The 14846-nt window shown below is 36.3% G+C and overlaps 1 protein-coding gene across 1 annotated transcript in view; it reads right to left on the bottom strand.

Moving 5' to 3' along the window:
* Positions 1-11804, bottom strand: part of PANX3 (pannexin 3) — a 97146-nt gene extending 85342 nt beyond the window's left edge. Inside the window, exon 1 of the mRNA XM_044080857.1 lies at positions 11419-11804. Within this exon, the coding sequence (XP_043936792.1) occupies positions 11419-11599 (181 nt within the window). The 5' untranslated portion in view covers positions 11600-11804. The remainder of the gene's footprint in view (positions 1-11418) is intronic.
* Between the last annotated feature and the right edge of the window lie 3042 nt (positions 11805-14846).

The raw sequence follows: 14846 nt of genomic DNA, 5'->3' as shown, positions 1-14846 counted from the left end.
GGTGTATACCTTATCCAGTGTATTTACACTCCTCGTGGCAGAATTCACATGTTGATGGTAGTGGGGCAGTACCATCTTTAGGTTGGTTTGGTTAAAGTCCCCTGCAATTACCTGAGCAAACTCTGGGTTCCTGTTTTAGAGATCACGTATGGACTGATACAGAGTAGACAATGCTTCATTGGTGTTCACACTGGGTGGGATGTAGACTGCCATAATGCATACTCCATTAAACTCTCTAGGCAGGTAGTATGGCCTGCATTTTACAGATAGGAATTCAATATTCTCTGAACAGAAAGAGGTAATCACTTCACAGTTGCTATACCAACTGTTGTTCACATATATACATACTCCCCCTCTGCAAGATTTGCCACAGGGTGATTGAATTCTATCAGCTCTGAATAAAGTAATTCCTTCTACATTTACTGTACTGTCATTGATATAGGGACCTAGCCAGATTTCGGTAAATACAAATAAACAACTATTTCTCACCTTTGTTTTGTGAAGAGAGTCTCATCCTTAAGTAATCCATCTTACTTTCTAGTGAGTGTACATTAGCCAGACATATGGAAGGCAGTGCAGGCCTATGAGGTTTGGCTTTAAATCTGGTTGTAATTGCAGCTCTGGTTCCTCTTTTTCTCAGTCTTGCACATTTGCCAGGTGCAATCAATGTACAATTAGCCAGATGTTTACATGTCTGGCTGTGTTCCAGCAAAATGCCCAGCTTTAGGAGTTCCTGTAGTATGTTCGGCCTTACAGGGCTCTCTACTAGTAGCTCATCATACAGACAGCACAACAAGATTGTAGATCCAATTTCTAGCAGATTCACTGCATTGTAGCTTAATATACCTTCATTTCCTGCCTCTGTAACTGATTTTCCTAAAGTTTCTGGTGAAAAACAAGACAGATAATGCACTTTTCTGATGGGATCCAAAGCAGCCACTGCCGCACAGGCACCGCCATTTTGAAGAAAGAAAATGTTTGGGAGAGAAGCTTTGCATCCCTCTCCTTGGTACTTATCCTTAGGTTTAGTTTTGCCTGCCCAGTAGCCTTCTTAGCCAGTCAATTTAAACAAATTACTGAGAACCTATAACCTTTGTTTGATTTAGAGAAAACATTATTTATATCATAGACTCATTTTAAAATAAATGGTTACCCATTTTTATCACTTTTGGTTATCAGCTCAGTAGCACAGTCTTTCCAAACTTACCTAAATCCCTACCTTCCCCTCACCTTTTTACTACCTGCTCCATACCCTCTTAAATGCATCCATGGATTGCTTCCCAACCACCCATTGTGGTAGTCCATTTTATAATTCCATGACTCTCTCTGTGAAGAAGTACTTTTGAAGATCAAGGCAGTAGTTAGACCCAGTATCTGTTTATTTTGATTAGCACATTGGGAGCAACTGGGTGCTCCATGTCCAAGCTTGCAGTTTGTTTTCTTTTGAATGGAAGATCTGAGATGTATGCTTCATCTGTGCTGAGTTAATACTGTAAATGAGTAATGGCAGTGGTTGAGATGTATTAATCTGAACAATAAAAAAACACCTGCTGTTCATACAGAATATTAACCGGAATATTAGTTTTGACACTTTTAGAGTTTATATTAATTAGGCCAACAGGCTGATCTAGGAATGCAGGCTGAAAACCCAGCAACTTTGATTTAACCACTTCTGAGTTTTCATCCTCAAGTTAGGTTAGATTCTACATAGCAAGGGTGCAGTACAAGACTTTAGGTAACACAGAGAAACCCGTCTGGTGTCTGGTGTTAAGAAATGTATTCTCTGCAATGCACCCATATCATTATATGTTTCTTTTAGAACTTTGTTGAGGTGCACTATGAAAGAAAGGTTTTTGCAGTAAAAAGTCTTTCCAACTACCAATTTGCTGAAATGGACATGGAGTTCCCATCATAGTAGAAGTAGACAAGTTGGTTGTGGCTATACATTCATAAGGTTGTTTACCAAACTGCAGAATTTTTGTTTTCTTTCATTGAGGATCAGGTTATCTCTATAAATCCAGTTTGAGAGGTAGTTAAATGCTGTTTGTCATTTACTTACCAGATTTTATGGGGTGTCAGTACCAGTGGTGACTTTCACATGCAAACACACACACACACACACACACACACACACACACACACACACACACACACACACACACATGCACACACTCACAGAAAGCCTTCTCCTTAGGTGTTAAATTCATAGACGTGAGATGACGCTAGGTGATTTCCTAGGTGAAAGCATAAGTCTGTCAAGGGGAAAATCATCACCTATCTGACCCAGATGTTTTTGTTGGTAATGCAGCAGTGACATCAGCATGCTACGCTGGAGGTCTTGGGTTTGAGTCCCAAATGAGAGGTAATATTATCCTTTCATTTCTATGACTTTTACAGTGCCTAAGCAGAGAACATGTGTGTGTGTGTGTGTGTGTGTGTGTGTGTGTGTGTGTGTGTGTGTGTGTGTGTGTGTGTGTGTGTGTGTGTGTGTGTGTGTCTACTATATACTGATTTCTGATTACTGATTTCTGCAATAAATAAGCATGTAGTATGAAAATCTAAGTGTGAAATGGCACTTTGTCAGATTGCCTTAATTTTCAGAGGATATGACAAGACTTTAAAATAAGGAGAGAGCACAGGGATTGAGGATATGTCTAAGAGTAATGCATCTAGGTTCCTTGCCTCAGCAAGGTCTTGGAGCAGTCTTGTAAAAATAAGCATTAGATATAGTGCCTTAGCATTCAGCTCTGGCCAGAGAAGCTATCATACTACTGCACTGTGGTATGATTCTCCCAAAAATACATTTAAGAAACTTTAAAGCCCAGATACTTTGTGGGCTTATTTTGTTCTTAATACTGTGTTCACTAGTAGAAAAGTAAATGGATGATTCTAGTTAAGTATAACCTCTTTGCATGGCATTACCTTAAAATTTAAAAGACTCAGACTTCCCAATTAAGACCAAAACCATTTTGAAGAGCATCAGAAGAAATATCCTTCAATTATGTTTTTTACAGGAAATTATGTATGCTTTGGGAAGGGTAAGTCATCTTTAAATAATGCCCCAGTCATGCCATGCACAATTTCTTTGTTCTATTTGATTACTTATGCTATGGGTCTTTCTGAATACTGTGCTTAGAAATTAAGGTTGCTGCTGACACAGATGATGCCGCATTTTGCATATGGTATAAAAGGAATATTGGCAGAACTACTGCTTTGATATAAAAGTAAAAACTTTATCAAAAACAACAGTAAACAAAGTGGTCAGAGGAGAAGGATTTTAGTACTATGCATCAGTGGTTTATTATTAATTTAACTATTTCATTAATTATGGTAATTGGCAAAATTTAAGTGTGTTACATGCTCATTCCTCCTTCTGTTACAATCCAATATAGTCAATAGTTTTTATCATAATTTGGTGTTTATAAGGCCTTCAGAACTGGACACAGAATTCCAAATGTGACCTAACCAGTGACCAAGAGGGGCATGGTCATCCTTCTGACTTTAGATTCTACCCCTTAGCTAGATCATTGCCACTAGCCCTTCACTTTGTGACTAATAGTTCAGGTATTTCATATTAATAATCCCCAGGTCATCTGCCTGTTCTGTAATCTTCAGTAAGACTCCTCCAGTTGCATATTCATGTCCTTGCATTATCATTATGCAGGTGCAGCACATATACCTGGACGAGCAGGAGTAAAGCTGCCACCTTTATACCATGTTTGCTCCTACATCTCCCATTACCACCCCGAGTAAGTCATCTGCAGAGTGATTAATCTATTTTTGTCTACCCTATGTGAGGACAAAGAAGAACTAATTGAATAGGGCTGAGCCCAAGCTCAGTCTATAGATAGGTAGTGCAACTTACCAATTCAGACATATAACTGGATCATCTTAGACTGACAGGCTGTATCTGCATTGAATTTAAAACTTTAGCACTACACCCATTATTTTGCCCACCAGTAAAGTTAGACTCAGTTACCTGTAGTTTTGTGGGTTGCACCTTGCTGCCCCATTTGCAGTTTTGTATCATTTCTGATTGACTTTGTTCCCCAGGGATCACAGCTTCCATAGGAGATTTATTGAATAGTTCTAGGAAAGCTATATAAACCAAACAGTTATTTTCAGGATCTTCAGTGGGATCCGTTCACATCCCTGCATCTTACTGTCCTTTAGACCCCTTAATGTCCTTTCTAGCTCCTTTACTGTTTTCTTAATAGCTATTAATTGTTCTTCAGAACTTTATTGCAAATCCATATGACAAAAACATGTTTAAAGATCCATAAGTTCAGCAGACAAAACAATAGAATTATGAAGAACTCATGTAACTTAACAAAAATACATATAGACAGCAATATCTTAAAATAGTAACACAGATAAGCAGATGTACATTGTGGATTTAAACTGTCCTGTATGGCTTACAAATTGCTGTCAATGCAATATAAAATGGGCATCGGAATTTGTCTACACAAATCACAGTTTTAAGATATAATCCTGTGTTCCTTTAGATTTGCATAAAAGGGTGCATGCATTGTAGAAGTTCTCCATGGAGTACAGCCATGACAGAAGCAATCAAAAAACACTAATTCCAGCACACAACGGAATAACTTGAATAATAATAATAATCTTTATTGGAAGGACCACTGCAAACAAGTCCAGTTTTAGCTTAGAAACATTTGTCAGTTTAACTACATAAGAATGTAATTCCTTGCTAATGCCAAAATGAATGTTCTTCTAGAACCAAAACATTAAGGCAAATATGGCAAATGAAAAAAGCTCCAGCCACTAAATGACCAATTTATAGATTTGTAGGATGACCCAGCGGACCATTTGTAGCATGGCCAGTATTGTCAGCACCCATGCAGAGTTCATAGGAATTGTTTGGAGTTGATTTGCCAGGAGTAGTGTAGAAATTCTAATATGCTGTGAGTAGTTTGGAGGAAATAGGGATTAAAATTTTAGCTGAACTTGTCTGCTACTATGTTGACACTATCCCTGGGATATGAGTAAGTTATGTTACTTATTATTTCTTAAGTTCTTGACATATTGAAGCTTTGTGGTTATCCTTAGCATTGGTAGAATTTTTTCTCGCTCTTGGATGGTTTGATTTTGTTTCTAAGTCCTTTGATGATGATTTTATGATATTGTCTAGCTGATGATGTGTTAAGTTTGCTTTTACTGGCTGGGAGTTTCTTCCTCCACTTGTATAGTTTGATACTGGGTTTCCACTAAATAGGTCTGTTCTTAAATGTGTCACTATACTTATGTCTTATGTGGACCAAGGCCTCAGTGGTAGCCAGGAGATGGGCATATAATTTGTATGTAAAATTTGCAGCTTGTGAAGCAGGGTCATCTAGGTGAGAAGGGGTTTTCAGTTTCATTAGGCTACCAGTTAGCTGTAGTAGATTTTCCTTAGAGTAGTCTCTGAGGATGAAGGAGATTCTAAGTTAATCAGGTCTCACACCTACAGTAAATGTTACTGCACCAAGGTGAGAGTTGAGCAGAGATTTGGTAACTATTACCTCTGAGAATAGGGAGGTATATTTCTGAGAACCAGGGTTAATATTTTTGGGCCTCTCATTGGAAATTGGACTAGTTGTTCCAAGTGGTTGGCATCAATGAAATCTATGCACATACTTGTTTCTGGTGGTGCAGGTTCCTCATTTTATGGAGGGATAGTTGAAGTAACACAAGATGATAGTGTTAGGTTTTATGGTGAGGGATGTCAATTTGTTCAGATGTGCCCATAGTCTGACAGTGTCATAGAGGGAATACAGTAGATGACTTCTGATTGATACTGAGTTTTGTTTCTTGTGAAAGAATGAGGAGATCTAAGTTAATGTCTTGAACTTTAAGTCTGGAGGTGAAATTATTTCTTAGGAACACAAAGCCAGAAATGGTAGAGGAAACACTTATTGTTGAAGAAAAAAAAATAGATATCTGACCAAATACCAAAAACAGAAGCATGAAATCACATATAAGTTTAGTGCTTTTGTCTTTAATAGACTTCATCAGAGCAGTTCTAGTAAAGTTGAAAACATTAAACATACATTTTTGTGGTCTTGTGCTTCCATTTTTGAGTCTTTGAAACACAGATATGTCTACACCAGCTACAGCATCCAATTCAGTGATGGGTCTGAAGGAGTGGTAGCTATTAAATCTATGCACTGCAGGAATGCTTTCACTTTTCTGAAACCATGTTTTACTAATTACTCAGATATCAATATTTTCACGGGTTAAGAATGCCTGTAAGGAGTGTAACTTTTAGCTTATACTTGTAACATTGAACACTGTTACTTTTATACAATTTTGATTATGGTTAGATATGTATGTAATTTGAGGAGACTAGCCTTACGTAAAGAGGCACTCTGGGAGAAGAAAAAGTCTTAGCCAATATACAAAAGCCATGAAGACAGAGATGCACCACATTAGTAGCAAAGCAGCCAGGATTGTCAGTCATTTAATCTCAGACTGACAGATATTGGATTCCCATGGAATGACATCAGAGGTTAAGCCAATAGTTAAAGTCAGTTATTTTTTATTTCTGTTGTGGCATCATTTCTTGGTGAGGGTAGGATACTAGTCAGTACTAATTTTGCTCCCTTTCCAGATGTATATTCTGAGACCTCCATCATGACCCTCTTATTATGGTCCAAGGAGGTGCATCTAAGGTCATTTACTCCCATGTGCTCACTGATGAGGTGATATGTGTACATGGGTTGGCATAATGGTTAAGATGTTTACTTTACAGACACAATGTGCAGGGCTTGATTCTCACAGGGGGTAATTGGCTAGGCTTAAAATGACTCACAAAGGCAGTTAGCCTGATACTAATTTATTAACCCATGAAGTGACATGAGGGCTTTAACAATGTTTACTTTATTGCCAGAGTCCACTACACCAAGAGTCACAAACTTTACGTCATAAAGGGGTAAGAGATATAAACTCTCATTGCCTGGGATTATAATGTCCCTCAGTACAATGCTGTTGACTATAGTGACACTTCCAGATTCAATTTTTTCTCTGCTTCTGTTCTACATTCCTAGACTGGTACTCTCCATTGTGCTTCTTTAGTAAACAATGATGCAAAATGGTGGATTTCAATTTACACATCTTCTTTAGCTTCCTATGTGTACCCCTTCCCAAACTGGTACCCCCGTCTCCATCCCCACTCTCATCCTTTTCCTTTCCTCTGTGTTTCTGAATAAAGCCTTTTTCTGCCCTACCTTAATATCTGCTGCTAACCTTTCGCCTTTCTCAGTTTGCCATTATGATGTACTTTTAATGCCTTACTTTTAGCCACAACATGTGCTTCCAGTCGTCTTCCCCTCGTTCTTCCAGTTTTTACATCTTTTATTTATTCATTTTTTTCTTTTTCGTAATAGATCTCCTCTCTTTCTTTTATTTGTCTATGTATGCATGTATGTATACATTTATTTATATATCTGCATTTGTTGATTGGGTAGTTCTCTAAGCCTTGGGCCATTTTTCAGGAAAAATACCAAGCAGTAATAGTAATAATAATTATAATAATATCTGCATAAAAGATTAATAAAGAAAAGCAAAATTATTATTATACATATACTAACAAAATGACACATAACCTTTACATACACATCAAATTCACTAATTTGGTTAACAAAACCATTGCTCTAAACAAATACAGTGATTATAAATTATCCACAGTAGTAAACATAAAACACAGAGTGCACAATAGTAAATGGAATTCGCTATGTATAAATTCACTGTAAATAAATTCTCAAAAGGGTTACAGGTTCTGCATGTATGTGAGAATAGTAGATGTGCATGATGGGTATTTTCCAGAGGAACATCTGATACAGTTTGATAGTCTATTACAGAGGCTGGGAATATCATTATCAAAGGCCTTATTCCCATCTCTGCTGGCATTAGGAGGTATAACAAGAATTGAAGCCTGGAGGATCTCCTGTTCCTTACAGGAATGTGTCATGATCAAACAGTGAGGTAGCAAGTGCAGAGTCAGTTTGTGACAACAGCACCTTCAGTTCTCCTGCATTTTATATATTATATACAACATTATTATTTCCTTATCCTGCACCTCAGGTACACAAAACTATACTGAGAATTATTGCCTTCTTCCATGCACATCAAGTACAACAAAAATCAGGTAAATATGAGGGCAATCTATGTGTGAATCAATAGCTGGGTTAGAACCACAGAACAGGTATGATTGATTAGGGAATGCTTTTCAAATGACAAGAAGCAGATATCAGACTAATTGTCCATTTCTCTTAGAATGTTGTGGGACAGGTAAAGCAGTATAATATGAGAATGCATACAAAAGGTAGAAATTAGCATAATCTGGCAAACATAAAAAACACCAAGTGTGAAGATAATGTGTAACAGCATCAGAAATAAAATACAGATAGGACAAACAACACAGCCTCTTTCTGCATTTCTCCTGAAGACAAAAATGATATGGCAGACCACCCACTATTATCATGGGTGGTCCTAAGCAGGTAATAATTAAGAAAAGCTGTGGTACATCTGTGAATGCTTACATTAAAAGAAAATAGAACTAAATTAGGAAGAATGACAGACTAGCTCAGATACTGAGCATGATTTCACATCATTTTTAAACAATTATTTTTTCAGTTACACTGTATAATTTTCCTCATCCTGTCTGCAACCAGAAAACTAAAATGTAGAGGCTGGCATTTTATAAGCTTGTTTTCAATGCAGACTAACAAGACAGATGTTTTGCTTTCATGTACCTGTTTTCTTGGAATTCTTTCTGTATTAATATGCTTGGGAATTCAGCTTCCTAATAAATGATTGTATCTAAACTTACTGGTTGTCAGTATATAGAAATTTGTGCCCGAAGATACGTGAAAATAATAAAAGGAGTTGCACTAAATGTAAGCGTTAATTGTTCCTAAAGACATCATTCATGGAAGATGTTCTACAAAGAGCGAAGTCTTAAAGTAAGCAGGAGCTGTTCATATTTGATTAACTTAGTATGCTGTAACCTGGATTGTGCACAGAAAGATGAATCTTGTTATTAAAATGAAAAGTTTACAAATCCTTTAATATTAGAGTGTACATGACCTTTAGAAGAGCAAATATAGTTTACCCCTTCTCTGTCCAGTTTGAACCATTTACTAACATTTTCTATGTATCCTGCATCTCTTTATTCTGATTTGAAAGTTTAGTAGTATATTATACCCCTACACATTATGTGTAAAGTAGCTGTATGAAACTTCTTTCTCTGCAGTTTTATAGTCATTGCAATTGTGTTTGTCATTGGTTAGAACTGGCAGCCATTTTTCCAATTCTCAGAAGCACTTCAGTCACTGTTTTCGCCAAGAGTAACCCAGTAAACTTGTTGTTTCACTGTTTCTAGCACATCAGTGTCTACTTAAGGGCTCTCATCTCCATGCGTACCTCTCCTCTTTGTGCAAGAATCAGGGACAAAGCAAAAAAATAGTGAAGGACAAATACCCAAAATAAGGGATATGTTAATAATTCTCTCATATGCTGAGCAAGGTTTTAGAATAACTGTCTTTGTATTAACATGCACTTTCTAAAGAATATGAAATCTGAAACTCAGTGTCTGTCATTATTTAGTGATTGCTGTCCTCAACAATTTGCCAGAAAACTACAACTGTTATGAGAAGCAAACAAAAATCTGTGAGATAAAATCAAGGATTCCTGCAAAATCAGGGACATTGGAGAACTATATCTCTTATGTTACCCAAATATCTATTTTCGACATACATATGGAATATATGCAGAGGAAACAGTTAAGAGTAAGGTCGTAAGAAGGTAGTTGCACTCTGGTACTGCAGGTTACCCTTCTAACTGCAGTATTAATGATTACACCATGGTACTTAGGAACTCATCCATGCCAGAAAACTAGTGCATCTGCACTTCATATCATCACAAGCATGCGATGTGTGTATTTGTGAGTCTTACAGACAATGGGCTGACAATAATCAGAACCAGAACCTGGACTATAACATAGAACTTGTGTATAGCTTTCCAGATACAAACATAGCTGCAATTTAAATTCCAAGTAGTGCAACCTACCTTCCTGTTTCTGTTTCTTACTGCCTTATAGAATTAAAATATATCAAATTATATCATAACTCATCATCGCAAACAACCTATGCAGTCCTTACCTCTCAGCTATACAAATTTTGGCAAAATGTCCATATTTTTGTCTCGTATTTTTGTTTCATTCCTCATAAAATTTGTGGTTTTCTGAAATCACTGAAGATTGAAGCCACTACATAATGACAGACAGTTGAATTTCAGGCTTCATGTCCTTCAGAAAATACATGATAATGTAAAACATTTTATTCTAGCAACTTTCTAAGTTTATAACAGTAATATTTAAAATCTGTCCCTATTTTTGGGTTTTTGTAGCCCCATGTTCAGATTTATTGAATTAAGAGGTTGAGAGGTATGGTGCAGTCTGTTGTTTTCCTCTAGCAAGCTGCATTCCAGCTACTGACCACATACTAACAAGAGGAGTTCAGGTATTTCCTTTTAACTCCATTAACTTGTATATAAAATATGCAAGCTGAATAGTGCAGCTTTCAATAATCAAATTCTTACTACAACCCACAGAAAGTATTTATGTGTACCTGTTTTCATGGTGTGATGCAAGCACCAACACTAGAACACTAAGACTTACCTCCTTGATCAGAACTACTGGCCCTTGTAAACAAATGAGCATCTTTTCTAATTATTCATCATATGTTAATTTTTTATATTGTTTATGCAGATATATAGACAGACAGAAATAAAGAAATGTAAATACACACAAAAAGCATAGAGAGATCATGGACAGTTCAATCAGAGTAATCTAATACATAGAAAGATCTAGGTTTACCATATTAAATTATTTGGAAATGAAAAACTAAATTTAAACTTCCCAGAATGCATAGAGTAACTGCAGAAAAGGGCCTTGACAGAGGTGACCAGCAGTTGCTGGAACCCTGACCCAGACCATGTAAATCTGTTAGGAAATCTTCCAACTTTGAATCAGTTCATACAACAGCTTTATAATAACAATTTGTACATGGTTCATGCCATATTAATAAAAAATGTTAAAAGTCATGAATACAGATTAATAGGTTGCTAACCTCTGACTTGTTGCACATTCTCTGTGTTTGGTAAACATACAATGTGGGAAAGAGATCAGAGTCAGACAGGCAGAGAAAAAGAAAAATCTTCTGACTGAGTGATAGTGTGTGGTAAGAAGTTATACTAACTGATTCCATAGCATGTAAATTTCTTTTTATTGCTATACAAATCAGGGATTTTTTTCTTGACCTACATGAAAAGCTGACAATTAATTTAAAGAAATTGCTCTCCGTTTTCTTTGTAAATGAAAGCTGCTTTCTTTTTGACCTTGTGTTAAGAAAGAGAACTTACCTTTGGTGATCTCCCGAGCAAAAGCCAGTGAGACTAAGAGAAGAGGTAATCCTACAGACACGTACTTAATAATGCGGTCAGCTGGCAGCTCAAATCGGAGTCTCTTGGTGCGTGAACCCTTGCTGCTGGGCAGCAGGGAATCTGATAACATAAACTCTGCAGCAGCACTGGCGATGGACATATCTAAGGCTCAGATGGACAGACAGACAGCGATAAAGAATAATAAGCAAAGCATAAAAAGGAAACTCAAACTGATCAGCTAATACTGTCTAGATGTATGCCACTGTGATTTCTTAAATGTTTTTCTTAGCAGGAAAATGAAGCAGTTAAATAAAAAGCAAAATATATAAAAGTATAAGCAAAAACTAAGAACAGTGCATGCCAAGAAAGAGAATACATAGATATGTAACCTAGTAATGAGCAGGCATTATATATAACCACACCTTTTTGGAAATAATTATAAATAGCAAACCATGTATTTGGAAAACTGCAACCAAATCACTTCAGTTGAAGGAAAATCCATGCTTTCTACAGATGTCTATAATCAAATGTACTGCTCTGACCACAACTAACCAGCGAAGGGCAGATGCAACGCCCAACACCAAGTAACATCAAACAACTGGGTCTGACGGTTTTACAGTATTCTCTCATCAGTGAATTTATTTATAAAACAGCACTAATCTAGGGATGAACCAACAGCTTAACATTCTGCGACATGTTAAACCACATTTGTAAATACAGCACTACTGTTTTTCTCCAATGCTACTGATTTTTTTTTTTACTCTTCAGACCAAAATACTAAAACATTTTTTTTTTTTTATTTTTAGTTGCATAGTATAAGGACATATATTCTGGAAAAAAAACTACATGCCATAACTGTGTAACGCAAAGAATTAAATAAACTACAAATTCTAATCATTCAACCCTCCCCAGACAAAGCACTCATAAATCATAAAATGAGGGGCAGTATACCTGCAAGGAAATATATTTTTCTCCCATTAAGTATTGCATTTACCAAGTTCAATAAAAAACTTGTTTGAAATATATATATATTTTTATTTTTACAGCATAATTTTGATTTGAAAAATGCCTTCTGCCACTGGTTTACAAACACTAGCCAAGAAGTATTGCAAATTTCTGTTTTTGTTATCTGAGTCACCATAGTCCTTATTTTGACTGTTTTTCCTTATCTGACTATGCATGCCTCTCATTTTAATTCTTCGTTTCATGCTGCACATATTAATTTAGGTTCATAGGTACTTACTAGGCTAGTGATCTGTGAAGATCTTAAGAAATCTAGCCTTACATTCTCATGGTAGGTTTTGGCAATTGTATTTTGCATATGAATAATCCAGAGGTGGGAAGAAAAAAGACATGTTGTGACATGAATTTGCCTCAAGTGGGCGCTAAACTGGAATGAATATGCAGTTATAACATGCAGTTTTTTTCCCCTTTGAGTTACCACTGACATTTTTAATTGTGCGCAGTAATGAAGTAGATCAGATTTGGACTTATTCCTCTCTGATGTCTTTTCAAAAGCCATGTAGACCTATTCTACTTATATATATATATCTATATATATGGGTCTACTTCATTTGATCGAAAGACCGTTTGACCTAAACCCATTTGATCAAAATTTTGTTTTATCGAAAACCAGTATTCAAAGCAAATAACAGGGATTTGTCCCCCTCCCCAAAGTCGTGCAACCCTGGAGTTGGTATATATAGTTGGGGGGGGTAAAGCCCCCCCACCTATTTTCGTTTAAAATCTGTACTTTTTGTTTTATTTTCTTCTTTTAAAGGAAACTAGGTTTTGCTCCCCCCACCCCCTAACTATATATACCAACTCCAGGGTCACACGACATTGGGGAGTTTTATGCCTTGACTACTGGTTTTTGGTCAAATGAAATTGCGATCAAATGGGTTTAGGTCAAATGGTCTTTATATATATATATATATATATATATATATATATATATATATATATATATATGGGTCTAGGACACATGCTCGTCCACCATATGTCCGAATCACAAAACATCGAACACACATACACGAAAGAGCTTAACATCGAAAATACCTTCCGTGTATGTGTAGTTCAAAAACAAAATCTACGTTTCTGCAGGGGGGCTTTGCCCCCCCTGCACCCCTAACACCCCCCCACTTTATTATTCTGACTCCGAGATCGCACTACAGTGGGGAAACAGTAATTTTCCCTTACCTGCACTGTAGTCCGATCTGAAAACAGGCACATACAGGCGCTTGTCGATGTTAAGCGCTTTCGTGTATATGTGTTCGATGTTTTGTGATTTTATATATATATATATATATATATATATATATATATATATATATATATATATATATATATATATATATATATATATATACATATATGTATATATATATATATATATATATATATATATATATATATATATATGGGTCTCTTCAAAACACTGAAATTTCATAATGTTGAAATTCAAAACATTGAGACCAAAACATCGAAATCCCAAAAGACTGAAAACCCAAACAATGAAAACTCAGAACATTGAAAACTACAACGCACATGTAAATAATGCCCCCTACGCCTATAACAACACCTGACTAACAAACACATTTTCTATTATGTTTCTGCAGAGGGACAAGTCCCCATGCACTTCTCATGTGGGGGGATCTGCCCTCCACACCCTCCTGTCAAGTTAATTTTCTAACCTCACTGTATCGCGATCACCATATACTGAGGTTAGGAAATTAACTTTTTTCCAATGTAGTCCAATCTTGGAGTTGGTATATTTAATTTACAGGGAATGAAGAGGCAGGGCAGCAGAAACGTAGTAGAAAGTATGTTTATTAGTTAGGTGAAGGAGATCTTATTTACATGTGTGATGTAGTTTTCAATGTCATGAAGCTAAGTTTCAGTGTTCTGAAGTTTCATTGTTTTGGGTTTTCTGTGTTTTGAATTTTCAATGTTATGGTCGCAATGTTATGAATTTCAACGTTATGAGATTTCAGTGTTTTGAAGTAGACCCATAGCTATAGATATAGATATAGATATAGATATAGATATAGATATAGATATAAATATAGATATAGATATCCCCTTCAGATGGTCGAACCTTTAAAAGCTTGACTTTCATACGGCCGAGACCATATGATCGAACTTTTAAAAGTTCGAATGGTCTGAATGGGGATCTCCATAGTGCATGGAAAGGGAAGATTTCCCTTTACCACAATGTAGTGCGATCTCGAAGTTGGTATATTTAAATAGCAGGAGCAGGTGGTGTGAGGGGTGCAGGGGGGCTTGCTCCCCTGCTAGCACTGTTTTTTTTTTGTTTATTTATTTTATTTTTACATTTTCGAACATTCATATGTTCAGTCATATGGTCTCGGCCATATGAAAGTCGAACATTTGGATGTTCGATTATG

The sequence above is a fragment of the Protopterus annectens genome, chromosome 8.part0 (assembly GCF_019279795.1).
Source record: "Protopterus annectens isolate FY-2018-M chromosome 8.part0, PAN1.0, whole genome shotgun sequence".
Taxonomy (NCBI): Eukaryota; Metazoa; Chordata; order Ceratodontiformes; family Protopteridae; genus Protopterus; species Protopterus annectens.
This window is presented reverse-complemented; position numbering and strand designations above follow the sequence as displayed.